This window comes from Tursiops truncatus, chromosome 20 (genome assembly GCF_011762595.2).
Source record: "Tursiops truncatus isolate mTurTru1 chromosome 20, mTurTru1.mat.Y, whole genome shotgun sequence".
In the NCBI taxonomy this organism is placed as follows: Eukaryota; Metazoa; Chordata; class Mammalia; order Artiodactyla; family Delphinidae; genus Tursiops; species Tursiops truncatus.
The window spans coordinates 7,777,143-7,795,566 of record NC_047053.1 but is presented as its reverse complement, the minus strand read 5'-3'; the positions used below and the strand labels follow the sequence as shown (position 1 = coordinate 7,795,566).

The window sequence follows — 18,424 nt, the reverse complement described above, 5'->3', positions numbered from 1 at the left end:
TTGAGAAGAGCCAGGGGGACTGGGGGACAGACATCAGCGTGGAGGGGAAGTGTGGCCCCCTCCTGCTCTGGAAACCATAACTTTTTTGTGCCTGCCTCCTTCTTGGGGACGTGTATTGTCTGTTGGCATCATCATGGCATGTGACACTTTCTAGACACATGTGGCCAGTGGCTAATGCACGGAGTGTTCTGACATAGAGCAAATGCATCCTCTTTTCAGATGCTGCAAACAACTCAGGGAACAAGGAGCACACACAGACACACACACAGCAGATACACAGGCAGACACACAAAGATACACACAGGCACACACAGAGACACAGATGTAGACATACACACAGATACACAATAAATATACAGAGATAGACACACAAACAGTGCACACACAGACGCAAACATGTAGACACAGACACACAAAGACACCTGCACACACACCAAAAGACATACACACAAACACACACAGATGCACAGACACACACACACACACACGCACACACGCATACACCACTATTTCCAGCCCGCTCCCCCCAGAGGGGTCAAAGGCACTGCACTTACAGAGCTGTTCCTCATTGGTCCACAGGTGGAAGGTGATATGGGGGCTGGGCAGAGGGATGCTTGGAAGCCGGTCCTGGGGGGGCTCACCTGAAGGACAGGCTGTGGAGACCACGGAGGAGAGGACTGTGGGATTCTCCTCTGCCCTCTCCCCACCCCCAGCTCCTGTGTGGGGCCTATGGGGGTGGGTGGCAGAGACCCTCGCCCTCCCGTATCTGGCCCTGTCGAGTTCCTCTGCCTCTCTGCCACCATCAGCTCATCCAGGGCCTAACACCTGCCCGAGGATGCCTAGCGGCTCCCAGTTTCCTACAAACTTCCTAGCTGGGCCTTCAAGACCCTGCACAAGCCAGCTCACTGCATCATTCCCAACCTTTTCTCCCTCCCCCAGCCCCGCTGCAGCCATGCTGCCTTTCCCACTGTTCAGAGACATCCTGGCCACATGCAGACCAGGGGAAAGGCCTCCGTATTTCTCAGGGCCTCCTCCAGGAGCCTGCACACAGTAGATGCTCAATTAACGTTTGTTCCTGGTGCTGAAAAGAGTCACGGCCAAGTACGAAGGGCAACAGGAAGCCTGCATCCAGGGGAGAGAGCAGGGCCAGCCAACCCCCCTCTCCTCCTTCCAGAAGCCTTCCTGACACTCCAGCCTGGGAGTCATCCCCTCCCCAGACCTTATTGGCGGCACACTGGGCACACCTAACATGTAGCCTTAGGATTTAACTTCCACATAGCACAGCTCCCTCCTGAACAAGGCTGTAAGCTTCCTTAGGGGAGAGCAACCCACGGTCACTGAACACTTACTACTGTTCTCACCGTGCCCACAGTGCTATCATCTCTCCAGGTCCTACCAGCGACCCTGGGGCACAGGTAATATTATCTTCACTATAGAGGAGGAGTTGGGGCACAGAGAGGTTAAGTAACTGGTCTGAGGTCACACAGTAAGTGGCAGAGCCAGAATTTGAGCCCAGGCAGCCCGGCTACAGAGTCCATGCTTTTACCCATGACAGGGTGCCCATAACCACTGTCCCATGCTGCCCCCCAGCAGCAGGGGCTCAACGGGGGTGCTGGCTGGCCATTAAGATGCGCAGGGCAAGTCTGGGCGGGAGGCAGGCGCCTGGATGTGTCTGGGATGGTGGGGGCAGCCCAGAGTCGTCTTGTCCTGCCCACGCAGATTTACTGCTGAGTTAGCAAGTGGTACCCAAGGAGAGCAAAGCCAGATTTGCCCCAGGGTTTGGCCCAGCTTTGGGAGGGGACAGGCTTCATGAACAGACATTTCCACGTGGCAATCAGAGGCAGTGTAGAATATTAAAGCAAAATAAGAGGAGGCTGAGAAGAAGGAGGAAGTTTTAAGCAGGTGCCCAACCTGCCTGCCTCACCCTGACTTCGGCAGTCTCCACCCACCCTGGGCTGCCGAGGTCAAGCCCAGGGAGGGCCGGCACACTGGCCTCTGCCCGTGGTTTCCAGTCCTCAGGCAAGTGCTGTGTACCTACGGGTGCACCGTGTGTTCGGGGCATGCAGGCTGACAAACTCCACGGGTGATTTGAGTGGCCATGAAACAGGACACAAATCAGAACCGTCCTCCAGTAGCCAGAAAATATATGCTCCAGACACTTCTCTGGGCTCTTTGGAGTTTCTGCAACACACACGGGCTTGCTTCCCATCAGTGTGTGGCATCGTCTTATAAAAAGGCAAGCAGAAAGGAAGCGTTGGAATAAAAATCTGTGAGACCAGGTGTAAGTGATGTAGATGCTCTTTAGGGAATCCGTGGACCATTGGATCCCTTGGTTACTATAGTATGGTGGTTAAGAACTAGACAGCCTGGGTTTGAATCTCAGCTCTGCTACTTACTAACTGGGTGATCTTGGGCAAGATTTATAGCCTCTTTCTAACTCTGTTTTCTCACCTGCAAAATGGGGTTAATGCTTTCTACCTCATAAGTACTGTGAGGATTAATTGATTTAATATATGTAAACTGCTGAGAACAGCAACTGGGGTATAGTAGGTGCCCAGTAGGTGTCAGCTGTTATCATGACCCTAATTACCCACCTTCTAATTAGCCCGGGACCTTCAAGCTCTCGGGAGCCGCTGTGTGTCCCACCCCGCTTCAGCCACGCGCGCAGACTCTGAGCAGGTACAGCGCTGGTCTCTGGCGCCCCCTGCAGGGTACCCGGACCGCAGCTCACCGCGCCTGACGCTTACCGCCGCAGCGTCCCCTGGCGGCGGCCGCCGGCCCCAGCAGCGAGCAGTAAATCTCCTCCAGCCTCTCCAGGTGGCCCTCCCGGCTCGGGCTGGGCTCGCTGGCCATCTGCTCCACGGCTGCCACCACGGCGTGGAAATAGTGCTCCAGGGCGCGGGGGGAGCTGGTCTGCCGGGGAGGAGCATCAGAGCTTGAGTTCCGGCTCTGCACCCACCCACCCCTGCTCCAACGCCAAGCCTGCAGGTGCACGGAGGGCCCAGGGGCACCTCCCCTCTGCCCGGGACTCCGGCAGGAGCTTCCCCATGAAGGCCTTCCCACGTCCAGGGCTCCGCTCCTGCCCTGCCATAGCTGCTGCCCGATGCCGCCTGCAGCGGGGGGTCCCTTCGGCCCCTCACACCGTGGTGCGGGGGGACAGCTGGTGCCCGGCAATGTCGGGAAACCCGGGGTGCAGGGATGGCCTCTGGCTCCCACCCTCCTTGGGATGTCACTAAGTATCTGGATCACTGTTCTGCCATCACTCGGATGTAAACTCAGGACGGTAGCGGTTTTGTCTGTTTCATTTCCAGCTGCATCCCCAACGCCTAGAACATCTGCTGGCTCATAGTAAGTGCTCGATAAATATTTGTTGAATATTTCCTAAACGTCTGTCACTCCTATACTGCCTTGACATACCACCTAGAAATCATTATTTTTCTTTAAATCATTGCACTTTTTGGGTTCAAAATTATTTCAAAAGCAAATTTTATATTGCTGCTCTAAGTAAAACGGCTAGTGTCACTTGTCATAAACAGAAAATAACTAAGATGAAAATAATGATCACAAAACTCTATTATTAAATTGTAGCCAGGTACTATGGCCTGCCAAGGCTTTAGAGCTGGAAGCTTGCTTTTTCTTTTAAAAAAGGCAGATTAGCAAGTGTTCAAGAGGTTAAGGGTAACGCACCAAGCTGAGCCTTTCTCCTTAAGGCAAACAGGTTTTGAAGAGCTTCTCACTCTTTGAGTTTCGCCATGCTCTCCAGCACCGAAGGCTCCTGTCTCCATGGGTACCTCTCTGACACCTTGAGAACTCCCCTGGATCACTGTTCTCTGGCTGTGTCCCCTCACCCCCACTCACCACCAGCTAATCCCAGCTCATGACTGAGGATGCGGGGCCCAAAAGAGTGACACGGGCAGGCACAGCAGGGCTTGCTCTGATCTCTTTTTTGCGCTAGGGGTCCGCTGAGCAGGGTCTTAACTTCCTGGGCTGAGGGAGAGTGGGTCATTCTGACTAGCTAGGGCTCCAGTAAATATTTGCTGAATGACCATCAATTAGAGGGACAAGGAATCAGAGTTGGAAGGGGCCACGGGGACCATCTCGTCTTGTTGCTTCATTTTATAAATTGATTATAAGTGAATTAATTAAATAGTTATCAAGTACCCACTAGGTTCCAGGCACTGTTCTAAGTGCTGGAGTACAGCAGTAAACAAAACAGACAAAAATTCCTGTCTGCATGCAGCTTATATTATAGTGTATCTCTTTGTGTGTGTGTGTGTGGGGAAAATAATAAACAAGATAAGTGAAATTTATAGTATGATAAATAACAGTAAAGTGATGAAAAGAAAATAAAGCAGGGAAGGAGGATGTGCAATCTGGGGGAGGGGCTGAAGTTTTAGACAGTGAGACCAGAGGAGCCTCACTGAAAGGTGACTTTTGACTAAAAGTTTAAAGGAAGTGAAGGGTCGAGTCATGTGGGTACCTGCCACGGGGCAGCCCCACCTGGACACCATCTCTAGCATCTGGAACACAGAGCAGAGGGTCCGAGGGCCGGGTTGTCCCAGGCTGCCCTCCCAGTCTCGAGACCTTGTCAGATCCTGTGGACATGTGGGGAGACCAATCTACGCCCCCCACCTCCTACCTGGGCCTCGGACCAGGCCCTCAGCAGACAGGGTGTGGGCTAGTGGCTAGAAAAGGCCTACCCACCAGACCGTGGTTGGCTGGGCCACTTCTCCCAGGCCCCACCGGCCCTCAAGCCAGCAGGTATGACTGGGAACGGCATCCCTCAAGCAGAATTCCAGATAAGGAGGCTGGGGTCTCAGGGGGCGGGGAGCCCCAGGCCGGGCTGAGGTCTAGGAGCCCCAGCACCCAAAAGGGGAGGGGGGTGCCGGGGGGACCACTGAGGACCCCTTACCTCCAAGCTTCCGAGGGTCTCTAACTTCAGATCAGTGACGCATTCCCTGGGTCTCTCCTGGCTCTTCTTTGGTCCCTCCCACCCCCCCAATTCTCTTTTCACAAACATGGAGACTCAGCCGTGAGCTCCGGATAAAGCGAGGTAGCAGAGGGTGCATAAGATTTTGACTATGTTTAAAAAAATACAGCTTTCACTTTCAGCATTTCTTTCTTCTATAGCGAAGTAGTGCACGCATCAGACCCATTAATTTCAGCCCTGAACCCCACCCCATTCTTGACCCAGCACCTCCCAATCCTGCCCCATTCCTGATGCCCTCAAACCCAGCCCAGCCTCACTCTCAAGCCAACCCCTGAACTCCAGACACATCCAACTCGGGGATGGAGTGAGGCTGGGGATCCTCTAATGCCTGCATCACTGAGAAACAAAAATCAATGCACTTAAGATGTTAGGGAACTGTTGACCAAAACCACCCACTTGGGCCAGGCACGATGATCACCGCTTGCCTGAGCTGTCTCACAACAGGAGGTCCCGAGAATTCAGGAGGGGCCAAAAGAGGGAGGAGATGACCAACCTCCCAGAACCCTTCGCACTGGAATCCACCTTGGCTGAGAGATACGCCACCAGGAAGGACCCTGAGTCAGACTATGGACCAAGCAAGATGATTGGCCAGAGACAACCCGGAAACTAACCCCATCACCACGAAACCGGAGCCTGCGAGCCACGTGGCGGAGCAGTTCCCCTGGGTTCCCTCACCCTCCTGCTCTCCGCCCGGGAAACCTTTCGCAATAAAGTCTCTTGCTTTGTCAGCCCGTGTGTCTCCTCGGACAATTCATTTCCGAGTGTGAGACAAGAGCCCACTCTCAGGCCCTGGAAGCGGTCCCCCTTCCTGCAACACTTACATGTTTGGCGTTGTTGTGTGAAAACGGCGCCTTGACCGTGGGCTGTTTGGTGAGCCAGAAACAACCTCCAGAGCCGCAGGTGGTCACACAGGGGCTGCCGGGTCAGCTGACAAACTCTGGTCAGGAAGGCGACTACCCTCCTCCCTTCCCGAGAGCCACGGCCAAGTGCAGGGAGAGGGGACAGGAGCCCACGTTAGGACAGACACATGAGACACATTAGGGGCCATAGGTGCCTGTGCTAAACCCAGCATGGGGCTTAGGTACGAGTCCGGCGGGGAGGGGCATTCCTCCATCACGCGTCTGTGTGCTGTGAGCCCCCAAGGGGCTGTTATGGAAGGAGGGATGTCCCGGATGGCGGCATGGGGGAAGGGAGTCAGGAACCCTCAGTGGGTCCAAGCAGGTGGGCAACCACAAAGGAATGGTGGGGATGGTCCTTTTAGAGAAAAGGAATGACAGAAAACGACCAACATGGTTTAAGAAGGAACCCAGGGCTTCCCTGGTGGCGCAGTGGTTGAGAGTCCGCCTGCTGATGCAGGGGACACAGGTTCGTGCCCCGGTCCGGGAAGATCCCACATGCCGCGGAGCGGCTGGGCCCGTGAGCCATGGCCGCTGAGCCTGCGCGTCCGGAGCCTGTGTTCCGCAACGGGAGAGGCCACAACAGTGAGAGGCCCGCGTACCGCAAAAAAAAAAAAAAAAAAGAAGAAGGAACCCAGCCGCACATAAAAGACACCCGTCAAAGGAAGGATCCAAGACCTAGGGCTCAGGGTGTGAGAATTCCAGATGGAAACAAGAGAAGGAAGAGCAACGGCTCCAGTGCATTTTGATGAGCAAAGCAGGGCCTGAGACTCGGGCTGGAGAAAGGACAGACACCTACTTCCTGGGGCAGGACGGGCAGGGGATCGTGGACCCCTCAAGGGCGCGCCCCGTTCTGGAGCCGGCCCCTCCTAGGGCACCACAGCCCTGAGCGACCCTCCGACCCCCCTTCCCGAAGGGCAGGCGCCTTTCCGCCTACCGTGCAGACTCCGACTGGCATCCTCCCCCACCCAAGAAATCCAGCACCTGGGGCCACCGCGGCCAGAGAATCTGCAACCTTATGCAGTCTTGGCTGTGGACAGGGGTGAGGCTGAGTCAGAGAGAAAAGCTAGGAAATAGGTGGGCAAGTGTTGGAAACAAACTAAATGCCCACAACAGGAGCAGGGGACAGTTAAAGAAATAACAGCACATTCACGAGAGAGAATTCTCTGCACCAGCGGAAGCACATGTTTTCCAAGGAAAATATTTCCATATGGCATATTTCCAGTGGCAAGGAAAAATAGATATTACATTTATGCACATAGAGAGGCAGTATATAAACTGTATACAGAGTCTGATAGCTCAGTTGTTAAAAAGGAGTGGGGCTGCGGATGGGGCTGGAAGGCGATTGAACACAGGCTTGAAGTCAGATAGACCTGGGTTCAAATCCAGACACAGCCACTTCCTATCTGTGTCACCACAGGTAGGTTACCGGCTTCTCTGTGCCTTTGTTTTGGTAAGTGCATCCATTTCACAATGTTGTGGTGAGAGTTTTTTAAGGTGATACCTGTAAAGTGTTGAACACGGTGCCTGGAACACAGCAGATGTTCAATAAACAGTGGCTCTTGTGATGATCACTGTCGATATTATTCAGGAAACATACCAAATGTTAATTGCTAATGTGTGTGGGTAGAGGGGTGTGAGTGATTTTTATTTTCTTTCTTGGCTCTCCTGCATCGTTTTTCAAATTTTCCTTAGTGAATGTGTCTTTATCTTTGGTTTGGGGAAAAAGGTGATGTGGAAACAGGAGAAGAGGGAAGCCCAGGAGAGTGAGCGCTGGTATGGGGGGGCAGGGCAGTGACTTTACCTGAAGCTTCCTTTGCAGCACACCTGCCTCGCAGGCCTCCCCCAGCGCCGCCTGCAGGGCGTGGGAGACCACGTGGCGCATGCAGGCCTCTGGTGTCTGCTGCCCCTGGGCCGCCTCAATCTCCAGCAGCAGGGCACTGCACACGGAGGGAGACACCAGCTCAGGATCCACGAAGAGGAACACTCTGAGGGCAAAGGTGGGGGGACCGGGAGCTGATGACGAGGACCACGGGGAGAAGGGCCACCCTCAGAGCCTTGCAGCACCCGCCACCCCCAACCCCCAAGTTATTTACTTCCTCCAAAAACAGGAGCCTCAAATTCAAAATTCTATTGGGGGACAACACTAGGGAGTGGTGGGGATTGTGGCAAAGAAGAGCAGGCACGGCCCTTCCAGGGGGGCAGCTGGTCCCTCTGGGTCCCTCTCATGTCTAGGTAAGTTCCAGCTGAAATGCCCCTCCCTCCCTCAGCATCGTGGCCCGTTGACCCCGTAGCCCTCTAGGAGGGACCCTAAATCCTTCCTGCTGAAACGAGCTCCGAACCCTAAGTGAGCCCCTTCTTCTCTCATCCCCCTCATCACAGCAGAAAACCAACCTCACCCACCCTCTCTTCCATACTCAACTGTCATTTCAACCTCTCCAATGCCAAGTCCTCCGGATCCCTTCCCCTCCCTGCACCCTCCACGAACATAGAGCCCCAGGCTACACCTTTCAGTACCAGGCGAGCAGAGGTACCTGCAGGGCAGGAGGCTACGCACCCCCTGCTTCACCCCCGACTCCATCAGCCTCTCTCCCCAGCACGAGCAGCGGACGTGTCCTCAGTCTTACACACACACAGATGAAAGACCCCAGATCTCGTGGTGTGACTGTGGCCTGAATTACTGGTATTCTAGAGGTGCCTCTGGCTGCTTGACGCAACACCATGGCCAAGGGCAGAATGGAGGTGGAACCATGGATCTGCAGAATGGCCCGGTGCCCGTGTCCACGTTCTGCATGTGAGCGGGCGAGCTCTGAATCCAGCCCAAGAAGAAAGTCCTAACTGCTTTCAGGGATCTCCAGGGAAGGACACGCCCTCTCCACCCTGAGGACGTCCCGCTGCTGGACAAACGCCATGGATGGGAGGGGACGCTCCCCACGCAGACTCCTCACTTGTCCTGCGGGCAGCACCCTCGCTGGGGCCACTCACCTCTCCCGGTAGGGGTACAGCTCACTCCTCAGGTTCTGCTCGGCAATGACCAGCCTCTGGTACAGTGTCCCTGCGGGGCAGACCACTTCAGCCAACCAGCGTCTGAGTCTCTGACCCCCATTCCCTACTTTCCCAGAAGGTGCTGGGGCTTTTGAGCTCCCTGGAATCCTGGAGAGGAAGGCAAGACCTTGGGCAGAGCTGGACTGGCTCTTACCTGGGACGGCCGTCTCCGTTTTCAGCCTTATGGCGCAGTCCAGGGCGATGGTGCAGTAGGGGGCGGGCAGGGTCAGCAACCTCGTGCAGAAGGCGTAGGTTCTCCGGTGGAGCTCCTCTGTGATGCCCGTGGCCTGGGTGAGACGGAGGGATCAGGGTGCCCGGAGCCCTAGGTCTCGCAGGGTCCTGGGTGGTGCGGGGTGATGGGGGGCGGGGAGAGCAGCCAGACCTGGGCTCACACTCTCTCCCAATCTACACCTTCAGCCCCTTCTCCCAGCATCTCTAAGACATCTCCCCTCCTACACCACGTTCAGGCCTCTCAAGATGGAAACTCATCCCCATCCTGTTTTGCCAGCGCATCAACTCCCCTCGCAGCCCTTCTGCTCTGTCGGGGTCGCAAATTTACCGCCACTACCTCCCCAATTTCATCTCTTCGTGTATCAGGGCGAGGGCAGGACTATGGGGAGAAGCCAGTTAGGGGCAGGTGCTCCTCGAGCTCCTCTAGGCTCGCTCGCCAGGCAGAGACCGGTCGTCTCCTGAGCGTCCAGCCCCGTCACCCGTGGGTCACCCCGACCCCCTTCACCCTCAGTCCCCGCTCACCTTAGTGAGCACGTACATTAGCGTGTGCAGCAAGGGAATGATGACATGCCGGGCGTCCTCACTTTCTGCCTGGAAAACAGGAGATCACAGGACATGGATGGGGCACACAGGTGCGGGGGGTCGCAGGGGTCTCGCCACATCCTAGCAGGAGATGTGGTGGAAGGCAGTGTCCCAGCAGGCCGAGGGGAGTGGAAAAGGGCCACAGCCTGCCCTGGTAGAAAAGCGGGGGTGGGGGGCACAGGTGCGGGAGCCCAGGTGTGAGGGCGTGTGGGAGGGGTGCAGGGAACTCCCTGAGGGAGGGGCGGCACTGACTCAGGGCAGGAGCTGGTAGCAAAGCGACAGGTGAGGCGCCAGCTTGGAGGCTCCCCTGAGTGCAGCGTTTCCCAAACGTAGAGCACTGGGTGGTGTGGAGGGTAATTACGAGGATAATTTTGAACATTTTTACTAGTTAGGCATTTACGTTTCCAGGTACTTTCCATTTCTGTCCAGTGATACGGGTTTTCCATTTACGGTCGTGTTGTAGAGATCCTTTTTGAAAGACGTTAACTCAGGTCAAAGAGTGGGAGTCAACGTAAAGATAAAATTGCTTATAGCAAAGTACTGGAAAGGGAGAAATACGGTAGAAATCAAACGACCAGAGTGTGTGAGACGCGGGGTGGATGGGCCCGAGTCCCCGGCGGGAACGGCCCCTCTTCCTCTCGTCCCTGTCTGCCCCCTGCCCGAAGCCCGAGGACTCACCTTCTCCAGTTCTCTGAGCAGTATGCGGACCAGTGCCGGACTCTTACCAGGATCCCGCTCGACCTTCTTGTGCAGGGACCATCTCCACATGCCTGGGTCAGGAGAAAGGGGTGTCCAGCCCAGCCAGGGGGGAGGGGGGTGGCCTCTGAAAGGAGACCCCTCTGAGCAGGACTCTGAGCCCTGGAGTCCCAGGTCTGACCCCCGCCCCCACCGCCAGGTGCTGGGCTCCGCGCCCATGGGGGTGGGTTTCTCTGATCTGCAGGCCCCATGAGCGGTGAATTCCCAGGGCAGAAAGGAGGGAGGCGGGACGCTAGCGGGGACAGGTGTGCGCACGTGGCTTCTGGAGCAGCGATGTTAACAGCTCAGCACCCCGAGCCACGTTCCTGGGAGTCATGCGGGCCTGGAGTGCCAGGGGACTTTTATTTGCAAGGCAAGTTGGAGAAGGCGGTTAAGAAAGAGGGCGGCAGACCCCCGATGGGCTGTGCCACAGTCCCTGGAGGGTGAGCCGGGGGCAGAGAAGACCTTCTGGGTCCTTCGGGCTCCAAGGATTCCCAGGAGGACGGGGGCTTGGCGGGAAGCCCCTCATTCTGTGAGCTCCAGGCTGGGGCGCTTTCTTCCCGAGAACACGTGGGCGGAGTTGGCTGCGCGGGGGCGGGGGAAGCAGAGAGAGCGGACGATGCCTGCCGGCTCTTACCTTGGTTGCTCGGCAGGGCGGGGGCCGGGGCACTGAGCTCTCGGAGCACAGCGTGCACGCTCCGCTGGAGGTCCGGATCCACATCTGGGAGGCAGGGTGGGGAAGCTTTGAGGCCGGGAGCCCCTGGCCTTACCCTCGCTCCCACCTCCACTCTCCCTGAGAATGTCCTTAGCGTCTTCTCTGAGCCTCAAGAGGTGCCCGGAAGTAATCAACTTAGAGCTGGCAGCCTGCGTCCCGGCCAGGACTGCAATACAGCCTTTCAACCGGCATTTCTCTGTTCTTTGTAAAATCCACATTCCCCAGAGGGCGGTACGTACATTGCCAGTGACATGCGAGACAATTTTAGACGGTACACAGATGATTCTAAAATTTGAGTAATTATGCACTTATTTTAATGTATAGAAAAAAATATATAACTGGTTCCTCAACTCGTATGAAGCTAAAATTTAAAGTCAATTTAAAGAAACGTATCAGATAGATACCAGGAGGTGACAAGAACTCTCTCCCTGACCAAACTTCACTCGGGGTCCTCAGAGCCCTGTTCTCCACTAGGCCCTCAGCGTAGCCCCTGTCCTGTCTTTGGTCTCCAAGCCCAGTTTTAGCAAGGATCCTGCTGTCGGTCGATAGAAGTCCCTCTCCCTGATATCTGACCAAGCTCTCTATTCCCCACCTTTGATGTGTAAGTTCTTGACCTGTGTCCGGCAAGAATCCTGTTAGGTCACTTTAGGAAGAATCTCCCACCCCTGAGGTCCCCTCTTAGGAATTTCCCATCTACTGACCCCTCCCTCTGTTTGTTGGCTGTAAATCCCCAGCTGTCTTTGCCTTATTCAGAGCAGAGGCCCATCTCTCTCCTCTATTGCAATAATCTTGAATAAAGTCTTCTTTAGGGTTTAACAAGTGTCAAAATAATTATTTTCTTTAACAGCAGAGCATTGACACTGCAGAGCTGTGGAGGTGGGTACACGAATCAGTAACTGACACTTGGAAAGCACGGTAGCCGTGAAAATGCACCTCACTGATCTCCCGCTACAACGAGTGTAAGAGCTTTGTGCTGTTGGGCTGTGAAATCCATCACCTCCTGCCGAGGCCACACTTCCCAGCCAATAGGGGCAGCAGCAGGAACTCTAAAGCCAGCTCGGGAAGCTTTGTAGATGGCTGACTCTGTGGCTCAGGGATTCCCCAACCCAAGACCCATCCGTCAGTCTAGCACATTTCCACCCATCCCTTCCTTCCTTCCTCCTTCTCTCAGAGTTGGATTTTCATCACAGTCTGGGCGCTCGCTCTCCCAGCTCTCACCAGCTCCCTCCGTCTCCATTTTCTGTCCCACAGGCGTTTCCCCACATGAAGCCTTGCATGTCTAATCTTGTCTCGCTATCTGCTTCTTAGAGGATCTGGACCAACACAGGAAGTACGGGAGACACTCCCTGTACCATCAATTCCCCTTTATGATCAGCTCCAACCAAGAGGCTGTTTTTACAGGCGAGGGTGCAGTCTCTTGTTGTCAGACAGTACAAACCACATGCCTCAGAGGTTCCCCTTTTGCCTTGGCGGTCAGGAAACTTACAGCCAAACTGGGGCCCCGTCTCAAAAATCAGCTCATCTCAAGTGACAGAGACCTCTCTCCTTTGCTCCTTTTCAGATGTGCTTGCTTCATGTTCTACTAAACATATATCTTAATTGCCTCAGATTCCTTTGGAAATAGGTAGGGTGGAGAGGACAAATCTAAAAGACCAGCAGGTTGCAGCCCAGGAGTTAGAATTGGTTTAGGTCAAGGCACCCCATGCCCTGGTGCTCATGGACTGGCCCTTCCATGGCTCTGGCGTGGGCCCTTGTACGTCTGCTGGGGCCACCCAGCATCTCTGAAACGCTCACTTTCCTCCTGCCTCTCACTTGTTCCCCTGCCCAGACCAGGTCCAGGTCTGAAGCTGAGTCTCCTTCAGGCTCAGAGCGGGCAGGGAGTGGGCAGGTGTTACAGCGCACGTTTGCCCACCCGGCCACTCTGTTGGGCAGTGCAGCATCTCCCAAAACTAGCAAGGAAATGATTTAGCCTGGCAAGAAGTCTTATCACAAGCCATCCTTCCATCTACCGAGCTCCACCTGGCATGAAAATAAATGAGTTAACGCAGGGTGGGTTATTAAAAAATAATGCTATGTCCTATTTCTTCTTTCCTTCTTTCTTCCTTCTCCCCTCCCTTCTTCTGCCCACCTTCCCGCCATGGACTACACAAAAGACTTAAAACTGTGATAACTGTGATTTCCTCCCTGCCCCCTCATTAGAAGGGCAGCCAAACCTTCGTCTTCTGAGCCCTAGGTTCTCCTGCTTTGCAGAGGGAGCTAAGTTTTTATGTTTCAGAGAAAAATGGAGAAGTTAGACTCTGCCAGTAGCCCCGGGAGACAACCCCAAATAAACTTTGTTTTCAAAAGTCTGGGCAGCTGGAACAAACTCTCAGGCTTTGGTCCACATCTGGCTTGCAGACGTGTCTTGTTTGGGCTTGTGGAGCGTCTTGGAAAAAATTTTAAAAATGAACTAGCCGCCAACATTCACAAATGAGGAGATTTTGCATCAAAGTTCGGATTTCTGGCATCTCCTGAAAGTCTGTCGACACTGGGCGTGCGTTCTTCTTACATGTGACAGTGATGGGGCTGGGGAGCAGCTGCCCCTTGAGACAGGGCACAGCTCCCCTAGGGCTTCAGAGTGGTCGCTCTCCTTGTTTCCCTCACTTACATCCTCTCCCCAGCCCCTTGACTTTGAGACCCCTGGCTGTCTGATTGAGACAATCAACCTGGATTGTCTCCAACGGATGGGGGTGAAGGCTGATGCTTTTAGTTAAAGAGGGGAGTGGCGATTCAAGGGCGGAAGCTTGGATTCCCAAGACTGTGAGGGTACGAGGGTTATGGGGACCCAGGAAGGAGGAAGACCAGAGTTGGCTGGGACATAGCTGAACGGTGGTGGCAAAGATCTCAGATGAGGGCAGCTAAGGGCTAAACTCTGTGTGCTTGAGTGCCACTGCTGTGGTCTCCTGGGCCACCTTTGCCAGAGCACAAGAATGTCCCCAGAGGAGCCCTCTGTCTCCTTATGGACCATGCAAGCTGTTCTGGGAGCTGTAGCCATAGTGGACTGAAGACCACTGACACTTCCCATCATGCAGACTTTGTAACCCCTGGCCTTCTCACAGGATCCCAAGGAGAGGAGGGGGGTACCGCAAGTGAATGACATTGGAATTTGTACGGACCTTGGAAAACAAGAGCTTGAAGCTGGATTTGATTTGATTAAGCCAAAGAAATAATATTTCTCGTGCCTCAAGTATCTCAGGGTCGTTTATACATGATATGCAATGTCTAATGGAATTCTTGGTCCAGAACACCCACTAAATAAATAACATTCATTATCTACCCCTCCATCCAGGAATGTGATATAACTATCAGGTATCCAGATTACTATTAATACCTAACATTTAAATAGCACTCGAGGGCTTCCCCGGTGGCACAGTGGTTGAGAATCCGCCTGCCAACGCAGGGGACACAGGTTCGAGCCCTGGTCCGGGAAGATCCCACATGCCACAAAGCAGCTAAGCCGGTGCGCCACAACTACTGAAGCCCGCGTGCCTAGAGCCCGTGCTGCGCAACAAGAGAAGCCACCACAATGAGAAGCCCACGCACTGCAACGAAGAGTAGTAGCCCCTGCTTGCCGCAACTAGAGAAAGCCCACGCGCAGCAACAAAGACCCAACGCAGTCAAAAATAAATAAATACATTAAAAATAATAATAAAATAAATAGCACTTGAATGGTACACGTGTAGAGTCTTACATAGGCGTAGCAAGACAATGGTACGTGTTCATCAAACCAAGTTCATTTTTGTCGCAGGTAGATGAGAAGACTACATTTCCCAGACTCCCTTGCTGTTTCACAGGAGCCATGTGACTGAGTTCTGGCCAATGGCACGTGGTGGAGGTGGTATGTGCCACCTTCAGGCGTGGCCATAAAACCCTCCACCTTATCCTCCATGAGCTTGGAATATATATGTGGAAGATGATGGTGCCGTGAGAGGAAGGAAGCCTCTGTCCCTGAAAGACTGTAGCCCAGGTTGGGTGGTGACATGAGTAAGCAGCATTTGTTGTGTTGATCTACCGACACTGGGGTCATCTGTTACGGCAGCCACTGTTCTCTGACTCAGGGACACACAAACCGTGTGTGTTGTCTCACTGGATTCTGAGCAGAGCCCTGTGAGTTTGGCAGAACAATTACTGTTCTCCCTGTTTTGTGGAATCTAGATTGAAAGTCACCCCATCTCGCCTCTCCAACCACAGAAGGTCAGACCCAGAGGGACCTCGGAGGCTGGCTGTCTTCCCATTTTACAGAGGGGGAAATGAGGCTCAGAGGGGAGAGGCGATTTTCGCAAGGTCACAGAGCTTTTTGTTGGAGCAGAGCTTTCTGTTTGCCAAAATGCACTTCCTCTAAAGCTGTCATCTTACTTGTGACCATTCACCTCTTTACTGGGGAAAGGGAAGAGGGGACACCCAGGTGAGACTGTGAGCGCGTGTCTACCTATGTGTGCCTGGGGCTTGAATGCAGAAAAAAACGCCCCTGATAAAGTTGCCTGAAAAAGGGTTCCCCGCTCTCCAACCAGGGTAGATGTTATTACAGCTAAAGAGACAATAGGGAGGAAGGAAGGGAGAACAAAGGCTGACAGGGTCCTGCTGTGGCAGGACACCCATAGTTCAGGGTTTGCTCCTCTACTTCCGGCCACTCAAAGCTGACCCAGGACTTGGCAATGTCAGCTCTCCATTGTCCTGCGATTCTAGACAGTCAAATCTCTCCCCAACCCCCTCTTAGATGTTTGCTTTTCCCCTACGTCCCACCCTTGGCTCATATTAGAATCACCTGGAAAGATTTAAAAAAATACCAATGCAGAGCCCACCCCAAACCAAATAAATCAGATATCTGAGGGTGGGGCCCAATCATCAATTTTTAAAAATATCTCCCCAGGAGAATCTAATGTACAGGATTACAGAACTAATCGAATTCAGTGAGAATTATTGCCTTCGGCGATAAGTTTGGAGATATGCGTAACTGATCTGTCAGAGAAGCCCTGAAGTGACAAGATGCTCATTTCACAGAGGACAATCGTCCCTGAATTAAGTCACAGGGTCAGGATGGCCCCTCCCTGGCCATAGTCCTGGCTCTCACGGTGGTGGGAGGAGATTTAAAAGAATACAATTTGGGGCTTCCCTGGTGGCATAGTGGTTGAGAATCCACCTGCCAACACAGGGGACACAGGTTCAATCCCTAGTCCAGGAAGATCCCACATGCCGCGGAGCAGCTAAGCCCGTGTGCCACAACTACTGAGCCTGTGCTCTAGAGCCCGTGAGCCACAACTACTGAAGCCTGCGCACCTAGAGTCCATGCTCCGCAACAAGAGAAGCCACCGCAGTGCAAGCCACCGCATGCACTGCAACGAAGAGTAGCCCCTGCTCACCGCAACTACAGAAAGCCCAAGCGCAGCAACGAAAACCCAACGCAGCCAAAAATAAATAAATTTATTTAAAATAATACAATTGGAGAAAGTTTATTATTATTACTATTATTTTTGTTGTTGTCCATTAGCTTGTTTGCAAAAGATATAACCTTTGTTTAGAAATGTAACCCTTATAGACATCAGTGCTCTGACACTCTTTGGGTCCAGCCATGACGGGAATAAAATCTCCTAAGATTTTTTTCAAGCAGACCAGTCTTTGTCTTCTTGAAGTTGTCCCATACCCTCTTGTGATGGTTAATTTTACGTGTCAACTTGACTGGGCAACAGGGCACCCAGATATTTGGTCAGATGTTATTTTGGTTGCGTCTGTGATGGTGTTTTAGATGAGTTTAATATTTAAATCGATAGATCAAGTAAAGCAGATTGCCCTTCCTAATGTGGGTGGGCCCCATCCAATCAGTGGTGGCCTGAATAGAGCAAAAGGCTGACCCTCCCCCAAGGAAGAGGGAATTCCTCCTGCCTGCCTGCCTTCCAGCTGGAACACTGGTTTTCCCCTGCCTCTGGACTTGAACTGAAACACTGGCTCTTCCTGAGTCTCGAGCCTGCTGGCTTCTGGAATGGAATTTACACCATGGGCTGTCCTGACTGCAGGTCTTGGTACTTGTCAGCCTCCATAATCGTGTAAGCCAACTCCTTATAATAAACCTCATTCTCTATACGTCTATACATCCTACTGGTTCTGTTCCTCTGGAGAACCCCGACAAACATGCCCAGAGAGGACCCTGGCATCAGTATGGGGAAAGCTGGTGGAATAATCAAACTTAAAATTCCCTCAGCCTGCTCCAGCCGCTGCACATAGCCACCCAGATGAGAGGGTTACAGGGGACACAAAATTACTACGAGAGAGTTGAATTCATAATTCCCAAGGGATGTTTCCCTCAAACTAGGATGTTGTGGAGAATTGTCCTTTTCCACTCTCTGGGTATCAGCCGTCAGAATCAGAACCCCCTCCCTGGAATGGAAATGGAAACACACCAATGAACTCTTTCTGGTCCCTTCCCTTTAAAATCACAATAAAATCACTAACCTAGGGGTCCCACTACCTCATGCCGGGTGAGCCATAATACAATTGAGAAGAATATGGTTTGTTTGTGTGTGTTCCAATTCAGCCTTGGACTACCCGAGGCAGCTTAGCTCTGTACCGGTGAATGTCATGTGGTACATGTTGTGTTCACTAGTTTCCGTTTTGGAGGATGACCTTTTCCTGACCTTGACCTTTGAGCTGGGCTCCATTTTCCTGGAGCCCATGGAGCCCCAACACGCTGACCACCTGGACCTTGCCGACTACCCTTCCTCCCAGGGGCGAGGACTTGTCTGGGAATCCCCTGGTGAACAGACAGCACTGTCTGAGCATCTCAGCTGCTCACTGAAATCACGTGCTCAGCACCCAGATGCACCGTTGGCTGGAGTGAGTGACACGCTCACGTGCTCCTCTTTCTTCCATCCCGTGCCTGACTCCCACCTTCCCCCCATGTGGTACAAAGGCTCAGATGTTTCTAAAAAGGTTTGCAATCTTGCCCCTGTTTGCAGGAGTGGCAAAATAACAATACCTTTGGTGACCTTGAAACATTGCTCTTTGCAGCCGTCCAAACAAACGTCTTACTTTTCAGGGGCCCCTCTTCTTGACTCTAGGATGAGAGGTCTCTAAGGGCTGTAGGAAGGTGGGAAAAGTTAAAAACAACTATAATTTGGGAAGCCAGCCAGGACAACTGCAGTCCCTGGTCCTGATGGAAAAACTCCCTTTTGGAGTTTTCAGGGCCAGCATCCTAAT

General features: G+C 53.4%; 1 protein-coding gene across 13 annotated transcripts in view; it reads right to left on the bottom strand.

Moving 5' to 3' along the window:
* Positions 1 to 18,424, bottom strand: part of PIK3R6 (phosphoinositide-3-kinase regulatory subunit 6) — a 51,833-nt gene that overhangs the window by 18,828 nt on the left and 14,581 nt on the right. For 6 of the 13 annotated variants that reach the window (XM_073798027.1, XM_073798032.1, XM_073798026.1 and 3 more), the window contains 8 exons: positions 11,117 to 11,200; positions 10,423 to 10,514; positions 9,685 to 9,753; positions 9,086 to 9,218; positions 8,872 to 8,941; positions 7,691 to 7,874; positions 2,748 to 2,913; positions 555 to 653 (listed from right to left, as the gene is read on the bottom strand). In XM_073798027.1, coding sequence (XP_073654128.1) covers positions 555 to 653; positions 2,748 to 2,913; positions 7,691 to 7,874; positions 8,872 to 8,941; positions 9,086 to 9,218; positions 9,685 to 9,753; positions 10,423 to 10,514; positions 11,117 to 11,200 — 897 coding nt within the window. Of the gene's footprint in view, positions 1 to 554; positions 654 to 2,747; positions 2,914 to 7,690; positions 7,875 to 8,420; positions 8,831 to 8,871; positions 8,942 to 9,085; positions 9,219 to 9,684; positions 9,754 to 10,144; positions 10,285 to 10,422; positions 10,521 to 11,116; positions 11,201 to 18,424 lie in introns of those variants that run through there. The other 7 variants (XM_073798025.1, XM_073798035.1, XM_073798029.1 and 4 more) reach the window with 6 other exon arrangements.